General features: G+C 32.8%; 8 protein-coding genes across 10 annotated transcripts; 3 read left to right on the top strand and 5 right to left on the bottom strand.

Moving 5' to 3' along the window:
- Positions 1 to 283: 283 nt before the first annotated feature.
- metl (methyltransferase-like protein) lies at positions 284 to 1,630 on the bottom strand. 2 transcript variants are annotated; one of them, XM_065503503.1, is made up of 2 exons: positions 1,483 to 1,630; positions 284 to 1,249 (listed from the first exon to the last, which is right to left on the bottom strand). In XM_065503503.1, the coding sequence occupies exons 1-2, from the start codon at positions 1,608 to 1,610 to the stop codon at positions 436 to 438; spliced, it is 942 nt and encodes a 313-aa protein (XP_065359575.1). In that variant the 5' UTR covers positions 1,611 to 1,630; the 3' UTR covers positions 284 to 435. The 2 variants fall into 2 exon arrangements, with proteins under 2 accessions (XP_065359575.1, XP_065359576.1); XM_065503504.1 differs by lacking the exon at positions 1,483 to 1,630 and adding an exon at positions 1,305 to 1,437.
- Positions 1,631 to 2,684: 1,054 nt separating this feature from the next.
- AlaRS-m (alanine--tRNA ligase, mitochondrial) lies at positions 2,685 to 6,767 on the top strand. Its single transcript, XM_065506332.1, has 12 exons — positions 2,685 to 2,937; positions 2,991 to 3,164; positions 3,215 to 3,360; positions 3,422 to 3,625; positions 3,686 to 3,830; positions 3,889 to 4,028; positions 4,094 to 5,067; positions 5,125 to 5,281; positions 5,368 to 5,653; positions 5,810 to 6,030; positions 6,219 to 6,420; positions 6,496 to 6,767. The coding sequence occupies exons 1-12, from the start codon at positions 2,770 to 2,772 to the stop codon at positions 6,697 to 6,699; spliced, it is 3,021 nt and encodes a 1,006-aa protein (XP_065362404.1). The 5' UTR covers positions 2,685 to 2,769; the 3' UTR covers positions 6,700 to 6,767.
- A 79-nt stretch (positions 6,768 to 6,846) lies between these two features.
- On the bottom strand, positions 6,847 to 11,636 carry SA (stromal antigen). 2 transcript variants are annotated; one of them, XM_065506331.1, is made up of 11 exons: positions 11,415 to 11,636; positions 10,858 to 11,353; positions 10,590 to 10,794; positions 10,424 to 10,518; positions 10,237 to 10,367; positions 9,864 to 10,166; positions 8,220 to 9,414; positions 7,996 to 8,155; positions 7,805 to 7,926; positions 7,202 to 7,733; positions 6,847 to 7,045 (listed from the first exon to the last, which is right to left on the bottom strand). In XM_065506331.1, exons 1-11 carry the CDS (start codon positions 11,480 to 11,482, stop codon positions 6,984 to 6,986), a joined length of 3,369 nt encoding a protein of 1,122 aa, XP_065362403.1. In that variant the 5' UTR covers positions 11,483 to 11,636; the 3' UTR covers positions 6,847 to 6,983. The 2 variants fall into 2 exon arrangements, with proteins under 2 accessions (XP_065362403.1, XP_065362402.1); XM_065506330.1 differs by having other exon boundaries at positions 7,805 to 7,935; positions 11,415 to 11,629.
- A 574-nt stretch (positions 11,637 to 12,210) lies between these two features.
- LOC135953382 (zinc finger matrin-type protein 2) lies at positions 12,211 to 13,377 on the top strand. The gene is made up of 2 exons (XM_065503267.1): positions 12,211 to 12,445; positions 12,517 to 13,377. Exons 1-2 carry the CDS (start codon positions 12,334 to 12,336, stop codon positions 13,002 to 13,004), a joined length of 600 nt encoding a protein of 199 aa, XP_065359339.1. The 5' UTR covers positions 12,211 to 12,333; the 3' UTR covers positions 13,005 to 13,377.
- LOC135955341 (uncharacterized) lies at positions 13,304 to 14,664 on the bottom strand. The gene is made up of 5 exons (XM_065505695.1): positions 14,608 to 14,664; positions 14,265 to 14,550; positions 13,565 to 13,670; positions 13,385 to 13,499; positions 13,304 to 13,321 (listed from the first exon to the last, which is right to left on the bottom strand). Exons 1-5 carry the CDS (start codon positions 14,662 to 14,664, stop codon positions 13,304 to 13,306), a joined length of 582 nt encoding a protein of 193 aa, XP_065361767.1.
- Positions 14,665 to 14,754: 90 nt separating this feature from the next.
- Positions 14,755 to 17,805, bottom strand: LOC135954689 (phosphatidylserine lipase ABHD16A). Its single transcript, XM_065504904.1, has 10 exons — positions 17,608 to 17,805; positions 17,459 to 17,512; positions 17,088 to 17,401; positions 16,870 to 17,027; positions 16,650 to 16,805; positions 16,314 to 16,576; positions 16,070 to 16,251; positions 15,849 to 15,991; positions 15,419 to 15,543; positions 14,755 to 15,359 (listed from the first exon to the last, which is right to left on the bottom strand). The coding sequence occupies exons 1-10, from the start codon at positions 17,671 to 17,673 to the stop codon at positions 15,249 to 15,251; spliced, it is 1,572 nt and encodes a 523-aa protein (XP_065360976.1). The 5' UTR covers positions 17,674 to 17,805; the 3' UTR covers positions 14,755 to 15,248.
- Positions 17,806 to 18,597: 792 nt separating this feature from the next.
- On the top strand, positions 18,598 to 21,705 carry INTS7 (Integrator complex subunit 7). Its single transcript, XM_065503457.1, has 2 exons — positions 18,598 to 20,045; positions 20,110 to 21,705. The coding sequence occupies exons 1-2, from the start codon at positions 18,600 to 18,602 to the stop codon at positions 21,643 to 21,645; spliced, it is 2,982 nt and encodes a 993-aa protein (XP_065359529.1). The 5' UTR covers positions 18,598 to 18,599; the 3' UTR covers positions 21,646 to 21,705.
- Positions 21,695 to 22,345, bottom strand: mRpS6 (mitochondrial ribosomal protein S6). The gene is made up of 2 exons (XM_065503458.1): positions 22,204 to 22,345; positions 21,695 to 22,142 (listed from the first exon to the last, which is right to left on the bottom strand). Exons 1-2 carry the CDS (start codon positions 22,246 to 22,248, stop codon positions 21,744 to 21,746), a joined length of 444 nt encoding a protein of 147 aa, XP_065359530.1. The 5' UTR covers positions 22,249 to 22,345; the 3' UTR covers positions 21,695 to 21,743.
- Positions 22,346 to 23,906: the final 1,561 nt, after the last annotated feature.

The following is a 23,906-nucleotide window of genomic DNA, read 5'->3' as shown; positions in this document are numbered from 1 at the left end:
TATTTTTTATCCCGATTTTTTTTTCATAAAAAATTTCCACTCAAAAATTTTGTCAACAAAAATCCATCTCTTCAATCCACTTTGGGCTCATTAGACACGGCACAGCTCTCATATTTACTTTGGTTTAAAATTTTAAAAAAATATTTATCGAATTTAGATCATACGACCACCATCCCGACATAAAGTAACAAAATATAATTTAGCAAGTACATATTTCCCTATAATTAACTCAAATATCATTGGAACGGATCATATATTGATATATGTACTTATTTGCTGGTGCTTTTGCTATCATGGTATATTATTTATTGATTCATTATTTAGATATTAGATTTTGTAATCTTATACAAATTGCCATTATAAATTTATTAAAATTTCTAAATGTGTAAATATTTTGCATTGCATAAATTGTATGTTTGGGCATTTTTTCACATCTTATGTAGAAATCAGCGGTTTTCTATATTTTGTTTGTATCCAAACCCGGTACATTTTCAGCATACGGCCCCGATTCACTTGTAAACGTCTATCAATTACATTTTGTTCTTCCACAAAACCAGCCTTTGTAAATAAATTTCGCACCTCCTCTTGTGTAAAGAAATATACCATAGTGCCATCACCACGTACATACAGATTATCCTCTAAACATTTACCACTTTTAAAGCGCAACTGAGCCAAATCGTAACGACCATAGTCACGAAATAGCAACAAACCTCCAGGTTTCAAATAACGATAACAATTTTCTGCAACGCGTTGCATTTTCTGTGGCTCAATGGCCGAGAGAACAAATATCAAAACAATAATATCTTGCGATTCCAAGGCAAAGGGCACCTGCCATTCATCCAGTGTTGCGTCCATAACAAATACTTCACACCGTTTAGCATCGTACACTGGATCAGATTTAAAAATCTCTATAGCTTTGGCGGAAAAATCACAGCCATATACTTTAAGCTCAGGTTCTTGACTATATTTCAAAATGGGTAATATTGTATTGCCCACACCACAACCAAGTTCAAATATACTTCTAGCTTCTGATATATCTTTGTTGGGTGCGAGTTCAGGAAATTCTGTAAATAGCCAGTGACGATCTTTGAAAAATTTATTTTGATGAACACCGTAAAATGAATCCCAAAATCTGTCCGCTTCACTCTTAAATTTCTCCTTATCAGTTTCTGGCATTTTAACGGTGGAATTTTTTACTACCGCCTGTAAAGCTTGTTGTTCCTGCTCCTCGTCCCATTCGACATTATCCCTAGAATAAAATGGTTGAGAAAAAATTATAAACACATTTAGAAATTTACACGCACCAGGCATTAAATGTATACAACTCTTGGGGATTTGTTAATACGCGTCCACCACCAGCTGGTTTCTTACGATGCCTGGTGAATTCCCAGTTTTTTATTTGAGAACAATATCGTTGAAATAGACCAGCTCGCAGGGTGGCTTGGTTTATTATGAAAAATCCCACTCGATTTACATATTTACCAAGCATTGTGTGAAAAGACATCGTCTTCATTTGTTAGAAAACGATTTCCAAATTTAGGTCTTTTGTCGGTGCACTCTTCCAAAGTGGCATCAGTATCTTCCTTTGTCGAGTTCGTGGAGTCGCACATGTTTACATTGAACAGCTGGAAAAAAACTCATTCATAAATGTAAACAAATAGATAGTTGGTAACTCGAATTCATTTGTCTATTATCAAAATGAGTGTAAAAATGTCAATAAAATTTAATAATTCTATTATATTTCATTCTAGGTTCAAAATTGTTATTATTGTTATCGTATTATTTTTATATTAACCGATATATTAAATACAAATTTTCAAATCTAAATAGATGTATTAAGTAAATTGTATGAAAATAACACTTATTATTTGTTTCAATATAGTACTCATTAAACCATATCATCCTTAGATTTAGATTTGTAAATATCAAATATCAAAGACTATGGATCCGTATGATCCATATTGTCTATGTATTCCCGATAAATATCGTGGCTTTTCGCTTGTATCTCAGCCATTTGTGGGCAAATTTGATCAAATTTAACTAAGCGGAAATGTCTATATCGTGTCAGCTACCTATAACGATCCAGAATATATATACTTAATGGGGTCGCAAATAAAAAATGTAGAAATTGTAAATTATAATTATTTGAACCTAAATTTGTATGATTACCTCAAATTTCGCTTTGTCTTCATAAAATTATTAAATTCCAATCCGGAGCATATTGTAAGATCAATATATATATGGACAATCATTTGTTGACAATCATCATGTATAAGCTGCGAGTTTCTGGATTTTATTGACAAGATATATGTATGTGTTCTTTTACAATGTCAGTAATAACTTTCAAACATAAAATTCCTGATTCTTTTAATTTGGTTATGTGACTTTATGCTGATAATTAGCGTTCTTAATATCTTCTAATTTATTAATTGAATATATATTTGTAGGAGTTATCAAAGATAATAAGAATAATTGTAATATAAATTTTTTATTGGCAAACATGTATTATAAATTAATAAAATAAACGGAACGTAAACGGAATATATTTATTTTTATTTTCCAAACTCGGTTTCTTTAAAATTCCACATTGTAAAATTACTTCCCCTTTTTTTGTTAATATTGATACATTCTCATTTGTTATTGTGATTGAATCAAAACATCTGTTATATAAAAAATCTCATGAGAGAAAAATTCTGACAACGAAATTTTAATGCAACAACACCGGCAATTGGAGGATAATTAAACAATAAATAGAACTAATTTCCAAACATGTATTCTTCTGCTAAAAAACTACAAAGAGTATTATCCTCGCGTGAAATACGAAAAACATTTATTGAATATTTCACTAAAAATCATGATCACAAATTTGTACGTTCCAGTCCGGTGGTACCGTTTTGTGATCCTACAGTGGCATTTGTTAATGCTGGGATGAATCAGGTTAATACAAATATTTTGGTTATTTATCGAGTTACTAATTGTTTATTTAACAGTTCAAATCGGTATTTTTGGGAACAACACAGCCACCTTACAAAAGAGTGGCAAATTCGCAGAAATGTGTAAGAGTGGGTGGTAAACACAATGATTTGTCAGTTGTGGGAGAGGACAGTTACCATCATACATTCTTTGAAATGCTAGGCAATTGGTCTTTTGGAGATTATTTTAAGGTAATAGCATTATTGGTAGTATATTTTTATGAATGTTTTGTGTTTTTTAGAGAGAGGCTTGCTCTATGGCTTTAGATTTACTTAGGGGACCCTACAATATTGATACCTCCCGCCTGTATGTCACTTACTTTGCTGGCGACAAGGTTTTAGGTTTGCCAGCCGATTTAGAATGTTTTGAAATATGGAGGAGTTTGGGGTAGGTAACGATTTGTTTGAGTCGTATTTGATTTGAATATTTTTGTTTTGGTTCATTTTAGTTTTCCCTCTTCACGCATTTTGCCTTTTGCTAGTAAGGATAATTTTTGGGAAATGGGCACTACTGGACCCTGTGGGCCGTGTACAGAAATTCATATAGATCATCGTCCAGATTTAGCTTCAGCTGAGGAACGTGCAAAGCTAGTAAATGCGGGACGTGCAGATTTAACAGAACTATGGAATCTTGTATTTATACAATATAACCGGTAGGTGGCTATTATTTTACACCAATATTCAATTATATATGTTTTCTATGTCTTGTTCAGTAATGAAGATGGCACCATAACTCAATTACCAGCCCAACATGTAGACACTGGCATGGGTTTTGAGAGACTGACAGCTATTTTACAAAATAAATCCTCAAACTATGATACGGATTTATTTGTGCCACTATTTGATGCCATACAAAAGGTAGTTTATCAAGAAAGAAAATCAATTTATTAGAAAACAATACAAATCTTTTTGATAGATATCTAAAGCTCCTGAATATGGTGGAAGTTTTCCCTCCAACTCGGATGCAGCTACATTAGATACAGGTTATAGAATTTTAGCTGATCATGCTCGCATGATAACCGTGTGTTTAGCGGACGGTATGTTACCAGATCAAAAGTACGTAGTTTTTTAGTTAGTCATTTTAACAACAAATTAGTAATTTGTGTTAACTTTTATTTTAGTCAAAAACTTAGACGAGTATTGCGCAAAGCTTTAACTGTGTCCGAAAATATATTTGCTAATGAAAAATTACTTACACAATTAATACCGGTAGTTGTTGATTCATTGGGCTCAGCTTATCCCGAAATACCAAATAAACAGGCGGCTATTTTAGAATTAATAGCTCATGAGCAGGAGGTATTTAAGGCTTTGCGGGAAAGTTCTTCTAAGGCATTCACAGAGGTTCTTAGTGAATTTCCTAATTTGGAGGACATAGATTTAATGGAATGTCCCGGATTTGTGCCAGCTTATAGGGAATTTCAAGCCTTAAAGAATACATTTAAAAATAATAAAATACCTGGAGATTTTCTACACAAACTAACCGATACCTATGGTTTAACCGAAGAACATTTTCAAAAATTGGCCCAACTAGAAGAAATGACCTACAATGTGGCTGATTATCAAGACTCTGTGGCGAAGGCCAAACTAAAAGCTAAAGGATCCATGAACACCAACCAATACTCGGACAAATTATTGCAAAGCATTAATGAATCTTTGGTGGATTTAACTAAAAATTTGCCAGCCACTGATAATCAACACAAATACAACTACAGCTATGACACTAACGGGAAACAATACATTATACCTGCCCTGAAAACTAAAGTATTAGGTATACTCTACAACGATGTTAGTGTCCAGGAGGTGGTATGCAATGGCATAACTAATACTGAAGATATAGTATCGATTGTAACAGATGCAAGTAATTTCTATTATGAATCAGGTGGCCAGCAATCAGATAAGGGAGTGTTTGTTATAAAAACTAAATCAAATGATGAATACGAACTTAAAGTCTCCAATGTACGTGTTATTAACGATTGTGTGGTTCATACATGTGAGTTGCCGGTGGAGAAAGCTCACTTTACGTTGGCCATTGGCGATGAGGTGGTATTACAGGTGGACAGTCAACATCGTAAAAGAAATATATGCCATCATACAGGTATTTTATGCGATTGATTAATGCAGATTCACATATTTTAATTTTTAAATCATTTAGCTACTCATTTGTTAAATGGTGCTATAAGATCATTGTTTAATAAGGTCACTTACCAGGTGTCTAGTGGGGTAACAAGTGATTATTGTAAACTTGAGGTGGGCTTAATTGGTAAACGCATAACCAAGGATGATGTAATCAAAATCGAGGAGCTTATTAGGTAATTAATGAATATATAAGAAATGTAGATGTAGAGAATAAAATTAGTCACAGTGGAATATAGCATAATAAATTCTTTAATTTTAGCCAAGTAATCTCCTCCGCCACCCCAGTTAATGTTGACTTATGCAATGCTGCCGATATTCTACAACAAAATGACGTTACAATGGTGCCTGGGGAAATTTACCCTGAAACTGGTTTACGTTTAGTTAGCGTAAATTGTGATAATTTAGAAATGCTCTCAAAAGAATTATGCTGTGGAACACACGTTACAAATACTCAGGAACTAGAATACTTTTGTATAACGAATCTTAAGCAAACAAATCGCGCAAGATATGCCTTTACAGCGGTGGCCGGTGATGCAGCAGATAAAGTAATTACAAAAAAAAACTCACGTACCGAATTACCGCATTTTATATCGATTATAATTTCGATATCGAAACTGTTTTTCGATCGCGAATGCGACAATTCGTTCCCGGTTTAAAAACATATTAGTTTGAAAGTGATTTAAATATACATTTAATTTAAGGTTTTTAAAGTGGCTGCCTTGTTGAAACATCGCATCGATATGTTGGAAAATGAACTTAAGACTAATAAACTGGCAACTGCCACAGAAATAGAATTACAAAAAATACGTCACAATCTCCTGCACCTGGATATACAATTGCCATACATTTTCAAAATGGACACATTGGAGCGTATAAATGAAATATTAAAGAAATTGAAGGAAGCGGCCAGGACGAATATTAAGTAAGTTTGATATTTAAAAAATAGGGGGAAAGGGAAAAAGCCCTTAAATGAAAGAAAATTAAAAAAAATCAACTAAAATCACTAATCAACATGTTAATAAAAATTGGAATTTCATATGTATCTCGTTGTTATTTTGTTGGTCTTTTAAATTAGCAATTTTTTTATTTAATTTTATTTTCTATTGGCAGAGAATTGGTAGAAGTTGAGATGCGTAACGTTTTACAGGAGAAACCTTTAGAGAGCCATCCATTTATATTACACTACATCTCAAGTTCAGCATTAATGGAAGAAGTTCCCTTACAAAAGGCCACAAGACTTTGTACTGATCGTCCCATATTAGTTATAAGCCGCAGTGATAATATTCTCAAAGCCAGATGTTGTGTTCCCAAGGTAAATTACACGAAAATTCTTGAAAATTTAAATTCATTGTGATTTAAATCTATTGAATTTTGTTTCTTCATTTAGCAATTTCAATCGGAAAACTTCAATGCTGAAAAATGGTTAAAAGAATTTGCCAGCATTTTCAAATCTCAAGTAGCCGCACCTAAAGGACAAAATCCTTTTGAAGTTTGTAATATGAAGGGTAAGAAAACCTCAACACAATTCGAAGAACAATTGGAAATTGCCATGTGTAAAGCCCAACAGTATGCTCTCAAACATTTAAAATAAATTATTGTTATTTAGTATTTTAAGGATTTTTTTTTTAAATTTTAAAAAATATGTATTATAAAATGGCTTGGAAAAATGTTTATGAGGTATTTTTTTTAAACAAAATGCTTGATTTTAATAAATTATTTAAAAAAAAAGTATAAAATGTTTTATATTTTGTGGAAAATTTTGTCTTTTAAACACAATTTATTGTTTTATTTGTTAGATATTTTACACTTTTCAACTTATTTGTAATTACAAAATTATAACTTACTTACAACTAAATAAATGTTTACTCTAGATAATTAACCACGATAATCAGGATCATTGTGTTCTTCTTCGTAATCCTCCTCTTCTTCGTCATCATCTAAAAAAGGGAAATTAAGATATTTTTATATTTATTTGAAAAAAAGCTTTTTTTGGGAAACATTTTTCTTCACAAAAAAGCTTTAAGGGAAAACCGCTTTATTTTGTTCAAAACCAGCTTTTTTGTGGAAACAAGTTTAAAAAAAATACAACTCACGTCTCTTGCGAGCATAGGCCCGTTTTGTAGCAACTGGCACCTGATCGGTCTCTCCATGTACCAAAGAATTGCGATACAGTGTTAGCGGTTGATATTCCTCTGGTTTACTGGAAGGCATACCCGGTGAAATACGACGATCCAAAAAGTTCAATATGACTTTCTTATCCTGTTTCAATAACTTATGATTGAATTCATTGAGAACTTCAAGGAAAAGTAAACGTTTTGGTGCGGCCACAGGATCTTCGGGAACATCACCCACAGCAAATAAAATGCCAGCACGATGTAAAGCTATAATGGGTTCACGATTTTTAATGGCATCGAAACCGAATGTTAGAGCAAAGCGTTTCGCCAATTCTTTCAAGTCGCTAAACTCATGAGAATTCTTAGAGACATTTTCGTTTTCCGACTGGCTTTGTAAATCCTTAAAGACGGCTATTAAACTCAAAAGTAAAGTTAAGGCAAAGTTAACTTTATTGATTTCACGAGCCTTGCCCAAGGTGGCCTTGATAATGTCGCCATATTCATTGTAGCACTAAAAATATGCATAATAATTTCATTTTTTAATAATTGTTTAATGAATAAACCTTAAGAAATAATACTTACTTTGACATAATATTTAAACATGCCAGCGGCACTTTTGGTGGGTATGATATTGTAGACTACTAGCTTACAGTAGGAAGCCAAAAAGTTACGTTTCTTATGCAGCTCCATAATACGAATTTCATCTTGAAGATCTTTGTTTTAAAAAAAATTCACCATAAAAAATTTTAAGATTTATTGGGTTTTATAAATACCTTCTTGCTTTAGAGTAAACACATAGTGTTGCACAAAATTATTCAAAACCAATTGCTCATCCAAAGTGGATTTGTATTCCAAACTACGAACATTGGTATTTTCACTACGTGACAGTTGGTCGGAGAAGGTTATTAATAAATCACATATAGATTGATAAGCCTAAGAGCATAAATAAGAAAGTTTAAAATTAAATTTAATATTAAAAAATATAAAAAATATTTACCGCTTCTTGTATTTGATCTGTGGGACCATCACGTGTCAGTTCATAGCAGGCAAACATGTATTTATCCAAATTCTTTCTTAACTCGGCCACTGACTCGGGTATTTGTGAAGTTTCACATTGATTTTCTATGTAATATAAACCCCAACTTATGGAGAAATAACAAGCTTCTATGCAATAGGTTAAAGCCTCATTGGGTAAATTACGTCCAGGGTTTTCTTTAGACTGGCACTCATCGACATCTTGATACACCGAATCAAATAGATTCCAAGGATTTAAATTGTGCGAGGAGAAGAGTATTGAAACCACTTTTAAAGAGCTTATAACATTATAAATTTCATCTTCATTGGGCAATTCTTCGCCAGCAATTAAATTACGCCAATCTTCTATAGAATCTTTGTATTTATTTACAGCATTGTCTATGATATTTGAACGTGCCACATCACATCTAGTATAGGTAGCACTACCTTCTCGACACAAATACTCCAATGTTTTGGCACAAGTCTCCAAAACATCTCGATCTGTGTGCACCGACATTATATAGCTCATTTTATCTAGTAAGGCCTGCAAATTAGCTTCTTGACGATTTGTGGTGTAAATGTCTAGCTCAAAATATTGCGGAACAGACAGTAAGTTGGTTAATTTCTCACTATCCGCCTGATATTTCTCCAATAACGACGGCAAAGTTACAATGAAATGTTCCGTTAAACGCACTTTTTCATCTTGTATGGCTTTAAGTTCTTTAGCACTGAGCGATATTTTACGATTACTGGCACGACCTACTGGAGCTTCACCCGTCGCCGCCTGCTTCACACTACTGACCATAATTTCAATTAATGTTGATTCTTGTTTGTTGTCTAAAACTTCTTCATTGGGCCCCGGCTCCTCAAGCAACAAATCAGTCATACATTCCCAATCTTTTACCATGGTATTGTTGTCCATAAAGGAGTCCACTAAATAGGCACCGTGCTCATGTAATTCTGATTCAATCATAAATTGCACTAAATCACGTATTAACGGAGTATTGGGTAGACGTATTTTGCCTCTTTTCGTTTTAGTCTCTTCCATATCTGCTGTTAAATGAAATAGGCGTACATTAAGGAAATCAGCAGCGGCCTGGGCAACGCCACGATGCGAAGAATAAACTAATTCATAAACAATTTCACAGTCTTTATCGGCCAATATGTCCGGATGAATTCTATTAAAATAGGAAAAAGGTATAAACATATTTCTTGGTGAAATTTTAACAGTCAAATGGTACTTGATAATATTTGACGAAAAGTTGAGCATAATTTTTGTCAAACATTTTTTTTTGATGAAAACAACATTTTTAGGTGAAAAACTTTTTTTTTTAGTGAAACAAATTTTTGGTGGGAACAAAATGTTTGTGAAAAATGTGTAAAAAAAAATCGAGATGATAGTGGTTTTTTGTCAATACCTAAGACACTTGTTAAACGATTTTAAATAGTAACCGAACCAAGGACTATATTTGATATATTGATGTATCAGTCAAGTTTGAAAGTTATTTGGGAGAGTCAGAATTTCAACAGACGATGCAGAATATATATACTTGATGGGTCGCAAATGAAAAATGTGGAAATTACAAAAGGTATGACAAACATATATCGTAAAAGTTTTAATACTTACTTTAATATACTTATAACCAATTTAACCGCATGAACCGCCACTTCAAATTCCTTATCCAAAGTCATGGCCACAATACGATCTTTAAATTTCGATGTGAACAATTCCAATTTGCCTTTAAGTTCCTCCTTGTCGTATAAAGGCAATAAGGCTTGCAGACAACGCAAACGCACCTCTCCAACTTTGTCGTGCAAAGTCCAACCTATATATTTGAGATATGAATCATCTAAAAAGTTTTGAGGATAATTTTCCATCCAAACACCTATTTCGGCCATACAAATAGCTCTGATATCGGGCAAAGTATCTCTAAAATAGATACAAAATAATTTCATTTAAAAAAAACCTAAAAATCATGTAAAAAACTTGCTATAATTACCTATAGCGATGCACAAATACTGATTTAAACATATAGGTCAACATATTCTTAATTTCATCCATGTTCTCTTCTAGCTCAGCTCGTTTAGCCATTAAGGATTCCAAACGATCAGAAGCTCGGCGATCGCGGGACTTTAATAAACAATAATTAATAAATAAAACAAAAAAAAGTTATTTAACTAAAATACCTTAAGACGCTCTGCTTCATATTGTTTGGCAGCATTTTCAAAATTATTTGACACCAATAGAGCCACATCCACCAATGCTGTCATAAGTTTCATGGCTTAATAAAAATAGGTAAACAAATTAATAATTTGATTTGTTTTTTTTTTTATAAAATATTCTTATAACTACCTGCCAAAGTGGCGGTGTGTCTGAAAGCTCGTACTTGGGAATCGGACAAACCCGTCAACAGTGATATAACATTATCCATTAAAAACTGATCGTATATTATAGAGTATTGACACTGTTTCACCAAAGTTTGTACAAAATCACAAAAATTCATTTTGAATTTTTTCCATTGTTGACCGGGTATAATCAAAGGATATTCACCACTTTCCTAAAAACACAGTACAGATAAGCCAATAATCTTTAAAAAACGTTATTAAATCATTAACTATACCTCATCAAACTCTTCTGTCATTTTTCTAATAACCGCTGTATGATCCATGGGATGTTCGGTATCTTCTGGAATTTTACCCTTACAACCACTAGCATTTATAAAAAATTGCAATAGAGCGATTAGCGCTGTATCCCGATTTATTTTATACTGTTCTATCCAATCGTCCACTATGCTGGCAATGGGTGATTTTGAATGCCTTACTATAAAGTATAAACTATTCTCATCTGTGGTCACATCACGTTCCATATCAATGCGTTCTTGTTCTTTATCGATATGTTCTTTGCGTGGCCGATCGATTTTCTCACGGCGACCCGTACCCTCACCGGGAGGTTTGCGTGGTGCCTGAGGTTTACGTTTACGCACGACCGGGGCAAAAAAATCATCCTCGTCCTCATCAATAATAGGTGGTTTATCGCGAACACCACCTCGAGCTCTTAAGCGCGTCATGCGCTTAGTGGGACTATCACCATCCGATATGGAATCATTGAGATTTTCCCTACAGTAACATAATTATTAATAAAAATGTATCTACTCTAAAAGCAAAAGTACAGCCTTACCCTTGCTCTTCATAATCGGGTGGTGGATCATCCATCCTTATGCGTTTCCCACCACGTCTAGCCATCATTTTTTTTCTTTGTATACACACTATTATAAAATATTAAGATTTTCTTTATTTATTTTTGTTACATTTGTTGGAAACTCATGTTACTTTGTTAAAGTAACAATTCTAAATTGTTTTTAACAGATATTTTGTTATTTTTATTAAAGTTTTTCACAAATTTTATAAATTTTCACAAAATTTACAAGGCGTCTCTCCAATTTCTTTTTATTTTGTCTGACAGCCATTAACAGGGTTGTATTTTGTGATAGTATTAACATTAATTTTGTGTGTATGACAAGGTTGGGGTGTATTAATTGTTTTAGAAATTTAATTAAAAAAAAGTATGTAAAAATAAAAATTTTCACAAACAAATGATTTTTTTTGTCATATTTTTTGATTTATATTGCATATATTTTTTAGTGCATGTTTAAGGTCTATATTTTTCAATATACTACATGATTTCTGTGAAAATTGTATTTAAGACCCATTGTTTTAAATGATTATTGAAAAATTCACAAAAACTATTATTTAAACTATAACATAGGTTTTACAATAATTAAATTATCTATTGTTTAATAGAATTTTTGAAATAAATTTGTCGCTAGCACGAAAGAGTTGCTAGCATGGAGAATGCTTCTGAATGCTGATACTGACTTAAAACGGAATGGAACGACTTTATACAAGCATCGGTAGTATTAGTGTTAAATATAAATACTACATTTTTATGCAACTGTTAGCACATTGTTAACAAAAAAAATAAATAAAAAACAAGACCTGTGAAAATTGTTGAATTATTTACATATTTTTGGAGCATTTTCTAAACAAATAAATTTGTATTTATAAATAAAAGAAAACTTGCCAAAAAGAAGATCACAATGTCGATGCGCCCGGATGATCATCGTCGCAAATGGGACAAATCTGAATATCAGAAAAAAGCCCAGGAACGTTTATTAAATCAAGCCAAGGGAAACGATAAAAATGATGAAGGTAATTATTTTAATTTTAAAATTAATAAAAAAAAATGAATTAAAATAAATAATAATTTCTTTATAATAAAGAACCCGTCCAAAGAGAAAGCCTCAAACGCAGAGACTACAAAGTTGACTTGGACAGTAAATTAGGTAAAAGTGTGGTCATAAACAAAAATACACCCAGTTCACAGTCGGGTGGTTATTACTGCAATGTTTGTGATTGTGTAGTTAAGGATTCCATTAACTTTTTGGATCACATTAATGGTAAAAAACATCAAAGAAACTTGGGCATGTCCATGAAGGTGGAACGCAGCACAGTTGATCAGGTAAAGGAGCGTTTTCAGGCGAACAAAAAGAAAATGGAAGAGAAACAGAAAGATTATGAATTGGAACGGCGCTTGCGAGAGGCCAAAGAGGAAGAGGAACGCTACAAAGAGCATCGCAAAGAAAAACGAAAGGATCGTAAGCGTAAAGCCGAGGAGGATCTGGATGGCATGGCGCTAACAGATGATATGGCCGATATGGCGGCCATAATGGGTTTCTCGGGATTTGGTGCTTCAAAAAAGAAAGCATAACTTTGTTTTATTTGTTTCTCAGGTTAATACAAGAAAAAATATTTATTACAAAATATGAAACAGGATCAATATTATAAAAAAAAACATTTACGTATATAAATAAGGAAAATGCATTAATATATATAAACATACAACTGGAATAGTGAGTATGTGTATATAAGGAAATTCAAATGACATTTCAAAGGGCAACCTCTGGCCGGCATTGGATCATCGATATGAGGCAGTGATCTTGAAATTTTACATTTAATCTAAACGAAAAATATATGTATATATATTAAAGACAAAGAAGAAACTATTTTCTAAACACAAACAACAAACTAACGAACCAATTGTAATTGCATTAATTAATAAAAAAAAAACAAATTTAATAAAATTGTTACCGTTACTATCTTTTTCATTATTTCATCGGAGAATGTACGTAACATTAGAGCTGGCTTTAGGCCACACAACATGGCTGCTTTGATATAGTTACAATTAATAATTTCATTATAATACCTTAAGAACATTATTAACTAGTATTAAAGATATAGTTGGGTTAGTTTTTAATTTGAATTACTTACTGACAAACCACAGCTTCATTGGATTTTTCAAACCAATCTGGTGGACCCTCACAATCGTATAAATCCTCACGTAGTTCTGTTAAACACTCATGGTAATTGGTGAGATCTATTAGAAGGCATAGATATTCATTTTTAATTTAAGTAAGATTTTAGAAAATGTAACATTTAGTATAGCTTTGTTGCAGGTTTTCCTTTCCTTCCTTTAAAGCTAACTAGTTACGAAACGGACTATATAATTGAGTACTAGTATAAGTAATGTTCTAGATATTACGAACAGTTTAGAGTACTATATTCTGCTGTGCCGAATCTTATATACTTTTTACTAAATCCGAAAGAAATAAATTATACAATTGTGGGTTTCCGCTATTAATTTTGAGATTTTTTTTGACATCGTTAAATCGACTCCCCGTATATATTGAATTTGTCTTGCTTTCAAACTACATACAGTGGTTGACAATACAATGGAAACTTTTCCAAATATTCAAATAATAGGATACAATCTAAAAAATTCTTAATAAATTTAAAATTATCTTAAAAATGCAATATAAGTGGCAAAAGATCAAGTTTTTGAAAAATCAAATTACGAAATATAGTTTCAAAAAAAGTATCATTGTATTGCCACCCACCCACTGTATTAGGTATTCTGCCATGGGTATTCGTGTGACTTTTGGAGAGTATCGCAAATTGCTTTAAAACTTACGGTTGCTTCTTGTATTGGGATTATAAAGGCAAACATATGAATTAAAATAATCAAGGCCATTAAAAAGTTTCATATAAAGATTATCCTGCGGCAAAGGTATACAATCCGAAACAGTCTGATTTATTTGCTGCAAAACATCGGAAACATCTTGACAGGTTTTAGTAATAGATTTCGTTGATAGCAAAAGAATAATGCGTTCAGGACTTGTTACATATAAGCGGGCTAATTGTAAAATTAATTGATTTTCATCACAATTCTCTTTAAGTTCTTTAGTAATGTCAGTTTTCTACAATAATATTGAACAAATTATTAAACATTTATAAAGAGTTACTGAATACATTACCTTTATAATGATGTCATGTTGGGAAAAGGGTAAATATTTATGTAATAATTCTTGCATATTTTCCAAATTCCAAAATCCATCAGATTTATTTAGGCCGATAAGGCTTAAACAACATATTAAAATTATTTTGTTCATTGATAAAAAAAATTTTTTTGGTTGTTTTTAAGACATTTATTTATTTTACTTTAATTTTTTTAAAATAAAATTACAGTTTAAATTAAAATACAGTTTCATTATTTATTTTCCTTTTCCAAATATGTACTTTATTTTTTATAATTTCTGTAATACAACAGTGGTGTATTTAGTTTAAAATACTGTATTACGTTAAACTGTTATAAAAATACTCTTCGTTTATTACGTTTAAATGATTTCTTAAATTTTGTACCCCCTTTATTTTAATTAATATTTGAATAATTAATAAAAAAATGCTTATTTATTAATAATTTATAAGAAAGAGACCTGGTTCGATGTTTCGTAAGAAAAAAATCTTTTAAAATCTTTAAAGACATAAAATAAAACCTTTCTCTTAAGTACGAAATTTCGAACTCGACTCATAGCTTCTCTTCTCTTGCTTTTCTTCATCTTTCTTTCTTTCTGTCTTCTTTTTGTTGTTGTTGCTGTAATTACTGAGTTAAATTTATTTAGGTAAATACAAAGCCATGTTCCACTGGTATATCAAATGGAATGTTAAAATATTCAGATGGTAATTGGGTACAATGAGTGGATTTGAAATCACGGAAATGTTTGCGTAACTGTAAATAAATTAGCAATTAAATTAAACAGATAGAGTGATTTAAAAAAGAAAACTAACCAAAAAATCAGCCATTTGATGGCGTACTTCTTCGGTATAGTCTTCGCCAATGTCCATGGGATACTTTTTACCCTGATCTGAGGCATAGGTAATTAAACGGGACAAGCACAGATCGTCATCAGCAGCTATTATAAATACAAGTAAAAAAGGTATTACTTCTTCAGTAACACTTTGTTTCTCAAAAATCAACGGTCACATAAACTTTAAAGAATATTGTGAAGAACTTTATATAATTAGCGAATTGGAATGCATTTTATACACCTCCCAGGGCATATTCAGCAATTAGAATTTGGGACAGAAATCATAGTTCTTCAGATGTTATAAGTTGGACGAATTTTACTTACGTGTATAATGTGTGTATATTCTTCTTATAAATTACTTTTGTGATTCACCAAAAATATTAATTGATAATTGTTATTTAAAAACTTACTTGTTAAATTTCGTACTTCTATGGGTTTGGCCAGAGTTTGTTTGCAACGATTTAGCTGAGATGTTTTAAAAATGTGAGGATAACGATATTTTAAAATACCTAAAGCCAAAAAGTTGCCACGATTTGTTTCAAGTTGATTATCTCTGAAACAATATCAAAATATATGGTGTTTGTTTTATATTCTGCACTAAAAGCATTTGAATAAAAAAACACAAACTTACTCAGCTATAACTTCATCTTCTGTACGTCTTATCAAGCTGATGGGTCCATGATAATTTTGAGCCAGCTCAGCATTATTTAAATTACAATATTCCCGTATAGCTATACGTACAATACCGGACAAACTAGCCGGCATGCGTGGTTGTGCTAAATATAAAACATCATCGAATGTGGCATCCAAAATCTAGAATAAATAACAAATTACATGGAAAAATTGTGATTTTATAATGTATATTTAGCATTTACCACTCCTTTTGCCTCTGGATAGCAAGATGCTGCCCAGAGAGAACTGTAACCACCAATACTCCAACCATAAAATATAATATCTTCAACAGCAAAGCCCAAGTGATAAATGGCAAATTGTATCACAGCCTCAATGGCATTTTTATCTTGATCTGGATATGGTTTACCAGTGCTGCCCTCAAAACCAGGATGATTCCAGCCTAATACGGAATACTTCAAAGCCAAAGGTGTGCCCATTATGCCGATTTCATAAAAGCCAGCATTGCCTGTAATATGTAAATTAATGAGTCATTTTTGCTCATTATGTGGTAATTTTCAATAAATCATAAATAAGCTTACCTTCTGAACAAATAACCAATGTTTTACCATTAGTGCTTCTAATGCGATTATCTACAAATACAGTGTCAATATCGTTAGCATCAATAGTACGTACTTTGTATCTTCTGGCATTTTCTTCTTCGATCAATTTTGCACGTCCAGAAACTAACATGGGTCCTGAAAACAATGCAAATATTATTAAAAACACGCATTTAGAAAACTTTCCCTTCCAACAACTTACTCATGTAGCTCTGTAACAATTTTATGGAACCAGGATACATCATGCGTATACCAAATGAGTGTATGGCAATATATGCTGCAATTTCACAGGGTATGGTGGCCAAACGAAAGCTGCGTGTTGAGTTCTTAGCTAACATGGCTTTATTTTTCTTATCATCACTAAATTATTCATAAAATAAATTAAAATCTAAACATTTTAGCAATCCACCCTAATTTTACCTTTGTAAACTTTTAACATCAAAATCCACAGCCCAACTTTTAAATTCATAGTCAAACAATCTTAAAGCCCTTTTGCCCTCTACCTCAGTTTTGGGTGATCTCAACAGCTCCATGGCTTTCATCAATTTGGTATATGAGGCTGATTGGGTACGACCCAAACCACGCATTACCATTGAAATAATGACAATTAAACCAATACTGGTACTAATTTTGGCTAAAGTTGTTATAGAGTCCATAACAAAATAACCCCGGCGATATAAAAACGTCGCCAAAAATGGTGAAGTATAAAAACCAATGTTCCACATTAAATTAATCTACGAAAAATCAATCAATAATAAATGTATCTAATGTGTATAATGCATTCGTCATACCGTTGAAAGTATTTGATCCCCAAACTTTTCCAAGCCTCCTGCCTCATACATTTTCTGCAACGAAACAACATAACAAATTATGCATATTTCTTAATTATTTTTATGTTTAAAGAAATCTCTCCCTGTGGTGTTGCAATGGTGTTACGTACCTGAGTGGTTCCGAGGCCATATTCCATATAGAGCTTTGGCCCCAATATGTAACGTAGAAAACTCATGTTGAAATATAGTTTTTATTTAAATATTTCGCTTTGGCCTGATTATGATTATTAAAATTAAAATATCGAAATTTACTCAATAAAAATGCAAATTAATTAATATGACACAAAAAATATCTCTTCTTCCTTTAATGAGCATTCACTGGAAAATAACAACACAAATGAATAAGGTGGCCCTTTCTTCATGGTTGCGGTAATCGTTATTTTAACTTCAACCCCTGACTTTTGGCAATGACTAAAATAAAAATTCAAATATTTCCAAGTTATTGCAAGTGTTAAAGAAATTTGGACATAAATCAGTAATGGAACAAAACTAGTTTATGAGCCAAGCTAAAAAACTTAAAATAGAGGGTAGGAAGGTGTTTTGGGAAACAACATTTTTTTTCGAAGGTCCATGTTTTCCGAGTTATGGGCCTCTGAAGTTGAAATGCTAATTTTATCATATATTATCGAAATAAGTATGGGTCAATAAGTCCGAGACTTTCTGAATTTCCCGGTTTTTAATTGAAAGGGCAAAATTTGAACAAGCTGCGTCAATTAGTTTGACAGCCATTGATAGCAGACAACTTCGTGAGTTGAGGAGAAATTGGAAAAAATTGAATTTCGTCTACTCATTAAGTATTTTTTTTTGCAGAAAAAAATTGAAAAAAAAGTCACGATATGGGGTTGGCCGATCGGACATTGAAAGTACGAGAGATTGTGGAAACCATATGCATGTCACATGACTCAGTTTATTTTGAGTTAAGATGTTATTGAATTAAGCTCAAATTGAATTAATATTAATTCGAAACTCGAAATGAATTCCTTGCCTTATTCCGAATCCCATTATTTATTTAAAACAACATGGCAGCATACTTTCTTCTTGCTACAAATTAACACTTCAATGTGAATGCATTATTTTGTGTCAAAAGAAGTGTTAGTAAACAATGTCGTCCTTAACCGGTGTACGCGTTAATCTTTTTAATGAGAATTTTCTTAATGAATCCGAGCAGGATGCCAACTCCGTTCTCACCGAATTGGATAAGGGTTTACGTTCCACTAAACTTGGAGTTCAATGTGAAGCCATAGTGCGTTTTCCACGTCTCTTTGAAAAATACCCCTTTCCCATATTGATTAATTCGTCATTTTTAAAATTGGCCGAATTTTTCCTCAATGGTTCCAATCTCTTGCGTTTTTGGGTTTTACGCGTTTGTCAACAAAGTGAAAATCATTTGGATAAAATTTTAAATATTGATGCATTTGTTAAGCGCATCTTTATGGTAATACATTCAAACGATCCGGTGGCCCGGGCCTTGACCCTGAGAACTTTGGGTGCAGTGTCGCGGGTAATACCTGAGAAACAGCAAGTCCATCATGCTTTGAGAAGAGCTTTAGACAGTCATGATACTGTGGAAGTGGAGGCTGCCATATATGCAAGTGGTCAATTTGCTGCTCAGTCCAGATCTTTTGCCATAAGTATGTGTGCCAAAATATCCGATATGATTGAATCGTTACAAATACCGGTGCCTATGAAATTACAACTGATACCGGTACTGAGGCACATGCATCACGATGCAAATACAGCGGCTTTGGTTAAAAAGTTATGCCTTAATTTGCTACCCAAATATCCGGGAGAAAGTTTTGTGGTGGCCATATTGGCTTCATTAACAGAACTGTCAGCCAGAACTCTAACGGGAGTACCAGATCAAGTAACATTGCTGTTGGAGTTTAACAATGATTTGCGTAAACCGGTAAGAGCTCAAGCATTGAAATCTCTTAATAAATTGGCCGATAAACAATGTGTTCATGCCTGGCCTAAAAGTGCTATCAAGGATCTTATAGCCAAAGCATTTGCTTGCTCGGAACCATCAGAACAGTATTTGTTTTTAGGCATTATACTCAAACTCAGTCATTGTCCTTTAACTTGCCATATTCTTCTGGCCCAAGAGGACGAACCACCTTCAGTTGTGGATTTATGCAAAAATTGTATATGTTTAAATGATTATGGAACAGCTAGCCAAGCTATAACAGTATTGGCATCGCTTGTTACCTATGCGGATGTGAGTAATAAAACCGAACGTATTACTGTGTTAATGGAACTTATTGACTTGCATTTACAAAGTCTGCTCATGTGCACAATACGCGAACAGAAATGTGCAGAAGATTTGCGTAAAATTTTAGTCTGCGGCATAAGGGTGTCGTCTGTGAAATCAGAATTTGGTGTAGATTTGGTCACAACACTTGCAAAACTTTTGAATGACCCCGTGGAGTATCCAGCAGCAAACGAGGAAGCTATATGTGAAGCTTTGGGTTCGTTATGCTCTTATTTCCAGTTGAGAAAATTTTCTCCTCCAGCTAATGACATGGAAACAGATCAAAGTAACCAGCAAAGGGTAAGGTTAAAACAAAAAATTGTGTTAAAAACTATTTAAATGTACATGATCTTTAACTTTACAGACTAATCCAGTACTAAAGAATCTGCTGTTAATCATGCGTAAACTAACCACAACTACCGAACGTAGCACCACTGAGGAGAGTAATAGGTCTATAGAAATACTTTCAGCTGTTGCTTTACAAGCCATGATGGGTTGTTTTATGCCTGCAGCGGTTATGCATACTTTTGAACAAATCATAGTAAAGTCAAATCCTTGGTCGCAATATCGTATGGCACGTTCAGCAAGTCGCTATGGGCAGCATTATTTGGCGGCTCATATTTATGTGAAAATATCACGCAGTACTGTGGTGGACAAACTTCATTTCTTTCTAACGGGTCTTGCCCAGTTGGCTCAAGCAGAATGTGTCTTAAATTATGGGGTGTCTTATGATTTTATGCACAAGAACTACGAATTGTGTGAAAATCATATTGTACGCAGCATGACCTTGGAACAGTCAATGCCTTTAATGCAACGCCTGGAAATGGCCATAAATTTGTGTTGGCAATCATTAGCTAGCTTAAGAGCCAGTTCATCACCATCACATCCATTTACATTCCAATTGGAATTTTTGAAATTGCGCGCACAATTCTTACAGACTCTACACTCGGCCGTGACCATAAAAAATGCCCAAATTATAGTGCCACCACCAGCTATAGCAGGAAGTTTAGCACAAAATTCGAGAGACTATTTGCAGAAATTTGGCCATGTTACCAATCAGTTAAGAAAATTGGTTAAGGAACTAAAATCATGTGAAGAATCTTTTGGACGTTTGTATAAGTCCGCATTTGATGCCGATCCCACAACTTTAGAATTTCTAGAAATCATTCAGTATCAATGTGTTTTGTTTGCCCATATTGTGGAAACAATTTGCTTTGCCACTCCTTCGGATCCACCAGATTTTCAAGCGGAAGGCAAATGTCCCGAAACTAGATATTTAATCAACTGTTGTCGTCGCATGGAGGAATTAAGCAAGTCGATACCAGAAGAACCTGCCAATAGCAAGACAATCAACAATTTTCATTTAGATATTATATTGGCGGAAATTGAGGTCATTACTAAAACCCCTCTATGCTTACCACGTTATTTCTTCCAAGTTTTGCAATCGACACAAATTAAATTATCCGTCAGTCCTCAACCGCGTAGTGACGGCAAGCCGGTAAATGTTCAGTCGGGCAGTAATTTAGTAATAAAGGTGGAAGGTGTCATACAGCACTATGGCAAAAGGCCATCTCTATTTCGTAGTGTAGAGTCGGTGCAATTAAGTTTGATGTCTAAGCTTTTGACACCTCGACCACCGGGTGAATCTATGAAGCCTCAAAGTGATACGGTTACACTAACACAGACGGTCAAGCCACAAAGAGATTTCTTATCTGGAAATTTTTTGGTACCCATATCATCGGGCGGTCAGTGGCAAGTTACTTTAGAGACATATGTCATAGATGAAAAGGGTATCACCTGGTGCACGGGTCCTAAAAATTCGATGTTAGTAAGAGTACTAGATGATCCGGCCAAGCAACAACAGACACCGGCTCCTTCAGCTCAAACTAGAAGATTTTAAAAACTAAACCTTTCGCGGAATACTAATTTTAAGCATTATAAATAAACACTTTAATTCTAATTTAGGGCTTTACTACTTTATTTAATATTTTTAACAAACTACTTTTGGAAGGGATAATAATCCAAACCAGAATTGTAATTATATTTTGGTTTTTGTTTACGCTTAGCAATTTCAATCATTTCCTGGACATCCTTGCGATAGGCGGGTGGTAACATTTCTTCGTGTAAGGTACACTCGTATTTCTCAGGTTCTTCCACTTTGAAAATGTGTCGTCGTACAATATCGATATCACGTCCAAATTCTTCTCTCATATCGGCAATTTTTGAGGGAGCGGCATCGAAATTTATGGTGAAATACGTACCCTCACGGTGCACCAAACCATGTTCACTTATTTTATAGGGCAAGGCTCTAGAACCCAAATTTTGTAGTTGCCTTAAAATGCCTCCTTTGTCCAATATAGACTCGGCTGTACGTTTTAAAACCGACACTAATTCAGGCTAAAAATACGAAATTTACGGTTACACTATTATAAAAAATACTAAAACATTTGTTACTTACTCTGGACATTTGCCTTAATACCATGGATAATTCATAAGAAGGCATTTTGTTAACAATTTATCTATTAATTATTTAATTATTGTTATAAAACTAATAATTTAGCTCATGCCAAAACAAAATGTAAATATAACCTCTTTTTTTAACACTCAGCTGTTCTTGTATAAAATGATTCACAATAGTCATTTTCAGATATAATGTGACAGGGATGGAAAATTACATTTTTGTTTGGAAAATAATATACAAACAGTAATTTTGAGTAATGAAATTTAAATTTTGAATTAATATCAAGTGGTGCAAGTCAACTACATATTGAAAATATTGTTATACACAAATATTTGTATAGAAAATACAATTATACGCAAACATTTCTATAGTAAAAACTGTTATACACAAAACGTTCCAAAAAAATATTCTTATATTCAAAATTTATTTTTGGCTTTTCTTGAAACCCAACCACAAAATAAATATTGCATTTCTCAGTCTATAGAATTCTGTAAATTTATCTTTTTATATAAAATACTGATAATAGTTTGAAAAGTGAGTTGGGGGAATACTACTGTACTTTTGAATATGAAATAGAAACAAATCAACTATATCGTATCAACTTTTCCATCCCTGTGAGTAATACATTTTGAGTGGAAATTTAAGTGTATATTTTATACATAGAGAATATACATAGAGCGGAAACTCTCCTGTCAAAGACCTAACTCAGTTGTTAGAAACCTAAGTGGTGAGAATGTATTAGTAGAAAAAACTATGTGAAAACAAAAACAACACTCGTATGTGTGATTATTAGAGTAATTTTTTTGTTTGAGTTTCTTTCTAGTTTCCGCTATATGTTTCCCTATTGATAAATATATAGAGAATAGACATAGAGCGGAAACACTCATGTCAAAGACCTATCTCAGTTGTCAGAAAACTAAGTGGTGAGAATGTATTAGTAGAAAATGCATAGAGAAACATAGAGCGGAATCTAAAAAAAAACTCAAACAAAAAAGTACTCAAAATAATCACACATACGAGTGTTGTTTTTGTTTTGTTTCTCTATAGATAAATACACATAGATCGGAAATTCTCCTGTCATTGTCAAAAACCTAAGTGGTGAAAATGTATTAGTAAAAAAAACTATTTGAAAACAAAAACAATTTCTTTGTTTGAGTTTTTTTCTAGATTCCGCTATATGTGTATATCTCTATGAATTTTTATATTATTAAATATGAGATAAATTTTGTTGGCATGTAAAAGGTGAGTGATTTGTTTGAGTTTATGTGCTGTTTTTATAATACAATCGAGTAATTTAAGTGGAAATTTTACATGTATTTTGTTGCAATAACAGCACATAAATTCCATGTACAGTGGTGGCCACGAATTTAAGACAAAAATAGTTTGCTAAATTCCACGTGATTGTCAATTATTTGTTCAAATATTTCCACACATATGTATGCATGAGGACTGTTTTAACACACAAGTGTATTTTATTCGACTGTGTTAATTCATACATATTCACCACGAACACATAAACTTTTTCTACAGCTTGACCAAAAAATTTTTTTTTAAATAAACATATTTTCTCACATTTATATCATTATATTTTTATTATTATAAAATATTCAGACCAAATTTCGTATTTTTAGTTCCATTAGTTTCGGTCATATCATGTTATTAACAGCGGATGTTCGCTGAGGTGGGTCAACGTATTTCCA

The sequence above is a fragment of the Calliphora vicina genome, chromosome 3, assembly GCF_958450345.1.
Source record: "Calliphora vicina chromosome 3, idCalVici1.1, whole genome shotgun sequence".
NCBI classification, from domain to species: Eukaryota; Metazoa; Arthropoda; class Insecta; order Diptera; family Calliphoridae; genus Calliphora; species Calliphora vicina.
Note: the sequence above shows the minus strand (reverse complement) of the source record. Positions and strands in the feature narration are given on the sequence as shown.

Bases quoted from the DNA above. Each gene is read 5' to 3' on its own strand.
- metl (XM_065503503.1), bottom strand. From the start codon at position 1,610: ATGTGCGACTCCACGAACTCGACAAAGGAAGATACTGATGCCACTTTG. The intron at 1,250-1,482 runs GTAAATATGTAA...ATTTTATTCTAG, and splicing joins GTCTTTTCACACAATGCTTG to GGATAATGTCGAATGGGACG.
- AlaRS-m (XM_065506332.1), top strand. From the start codon at position 2,770: ATGTATTCTTCTGCTAAAAAACTACAAAGAGTATTATCCTCGCGTGAA. The intron at 3,361-3,421 runs GTAGGTAACGAT...GGTTCATTTTAG, and splicing joins GAAATATGGAGGAGTTTGGG to TTTTCCCTCTTCACGCATTT. The intron at 3,831-3,888 runs GTAGTTTATCAA...TCTTTTTGATAG, and splicing joins TATTTGATGCCATACAAAAG to ATATCTAAAGCTCCTGAATA.
- SA (XM_065506330.1), bottom strand. From the start codon at position 11,482: ATGATGGCTAGACGTGGTGGGAAACGCATAAGGATGGATGATCCACCA. The intron at 11,354-11,414 runs GTAAGGCTGTAC...ATGTTACTGTAG, and splicing joins CCCGATTATGAAGAGCAAGG to GGAAAATCTCAATGATTCCA. The intron at 7,046-7,201 runs GTGAGTTGTATT...TCCCTTTTTTAG, and splicing joins GGCCTATGCTCGCAAGAGAC to ATGATGACGAAGAAGAGGAG.
- LOC135953382 (XM_065503267.1), top strand. From the start codon at position 12,334: ATGTCGATGCGCCCGGATGATCATCGTCGCAAATGGGACAAATCTGAA. The intron at 12,446-12,516 runs GTAATTATTTTA...TTTATAATAAAG, and splicing joins AAACGATAAAAATGATGAAG to AACCCGTCCAAAGAGAAAGC.
- LOC135955341 (XM_065505695.1), bottom strand. From the start codon at position 14,664: ATGCAAGAATTATTACATAAATATTTACCCTTTTCCCAACATGACATC. The intron at 13,671-14,264 runs GTAAGTTTTAAA...GCCTTCTAATAG, and splicing joins TCCCAATACAAGAAGCAACC to ATCTCACCAATTACCATGAG. The intron at 13,500-13,564 runs GTAAGTAATTCA...AATGTTCTTAAG, and splicing joins AATGAAGCTGTGGTTTGTCA to GTATTATAATGAAATTATTA.
- LOC135954689 (XM_065504904.1), bottom strand. From the start codon at position 17,673: ATGAGTTTTCTACGTTACATATTGGGGCCAAAGCTCTATATGGAATAT. The intron at 16,252-16,313 runs GTAAATGCTAAA...TATTTATTCTAG, and splicing joins ATCCAGAGGCAAAAGGAGTG to ATTTTGGATGCCACATTCGA. The intron at 15,992-16,069 runs GTAAGTTTGTGT...ATATTGTTTCAG, and splicing joins GAAGATGAAGTTATAGCTGA to AGATAATCAACTTGAAACAA.
- INTS7 (XM_065503457.1), top strand. From the start codon at position 18,600: ATGTCGTCCTTAACCGGTGTACGCGTTAATCTTTTTAATGAGAATTTT. The intron at 20,046-20,109 runs GTAAGGTTAAAA...TTAACTTTACAG, and splicing joins ATCAAAGTAACCAGCAAAGG to ACTAATCCAGTACTAAAGAA.
- mRpS6 (XM_065503458.1), bottom strand. From the start codon at position 22,248: ATGCCTTCTTATGAATTATCCATGGTATTAAGGCAAATGTCCAGA. The intron at 22,143-22,203 runs GTAAGTAACAAA...TCGTATTTTTAG, and splicing joins TATTAAGGCAAATGTCCAGA to CCTGAATTAGTGTCGGTTTT.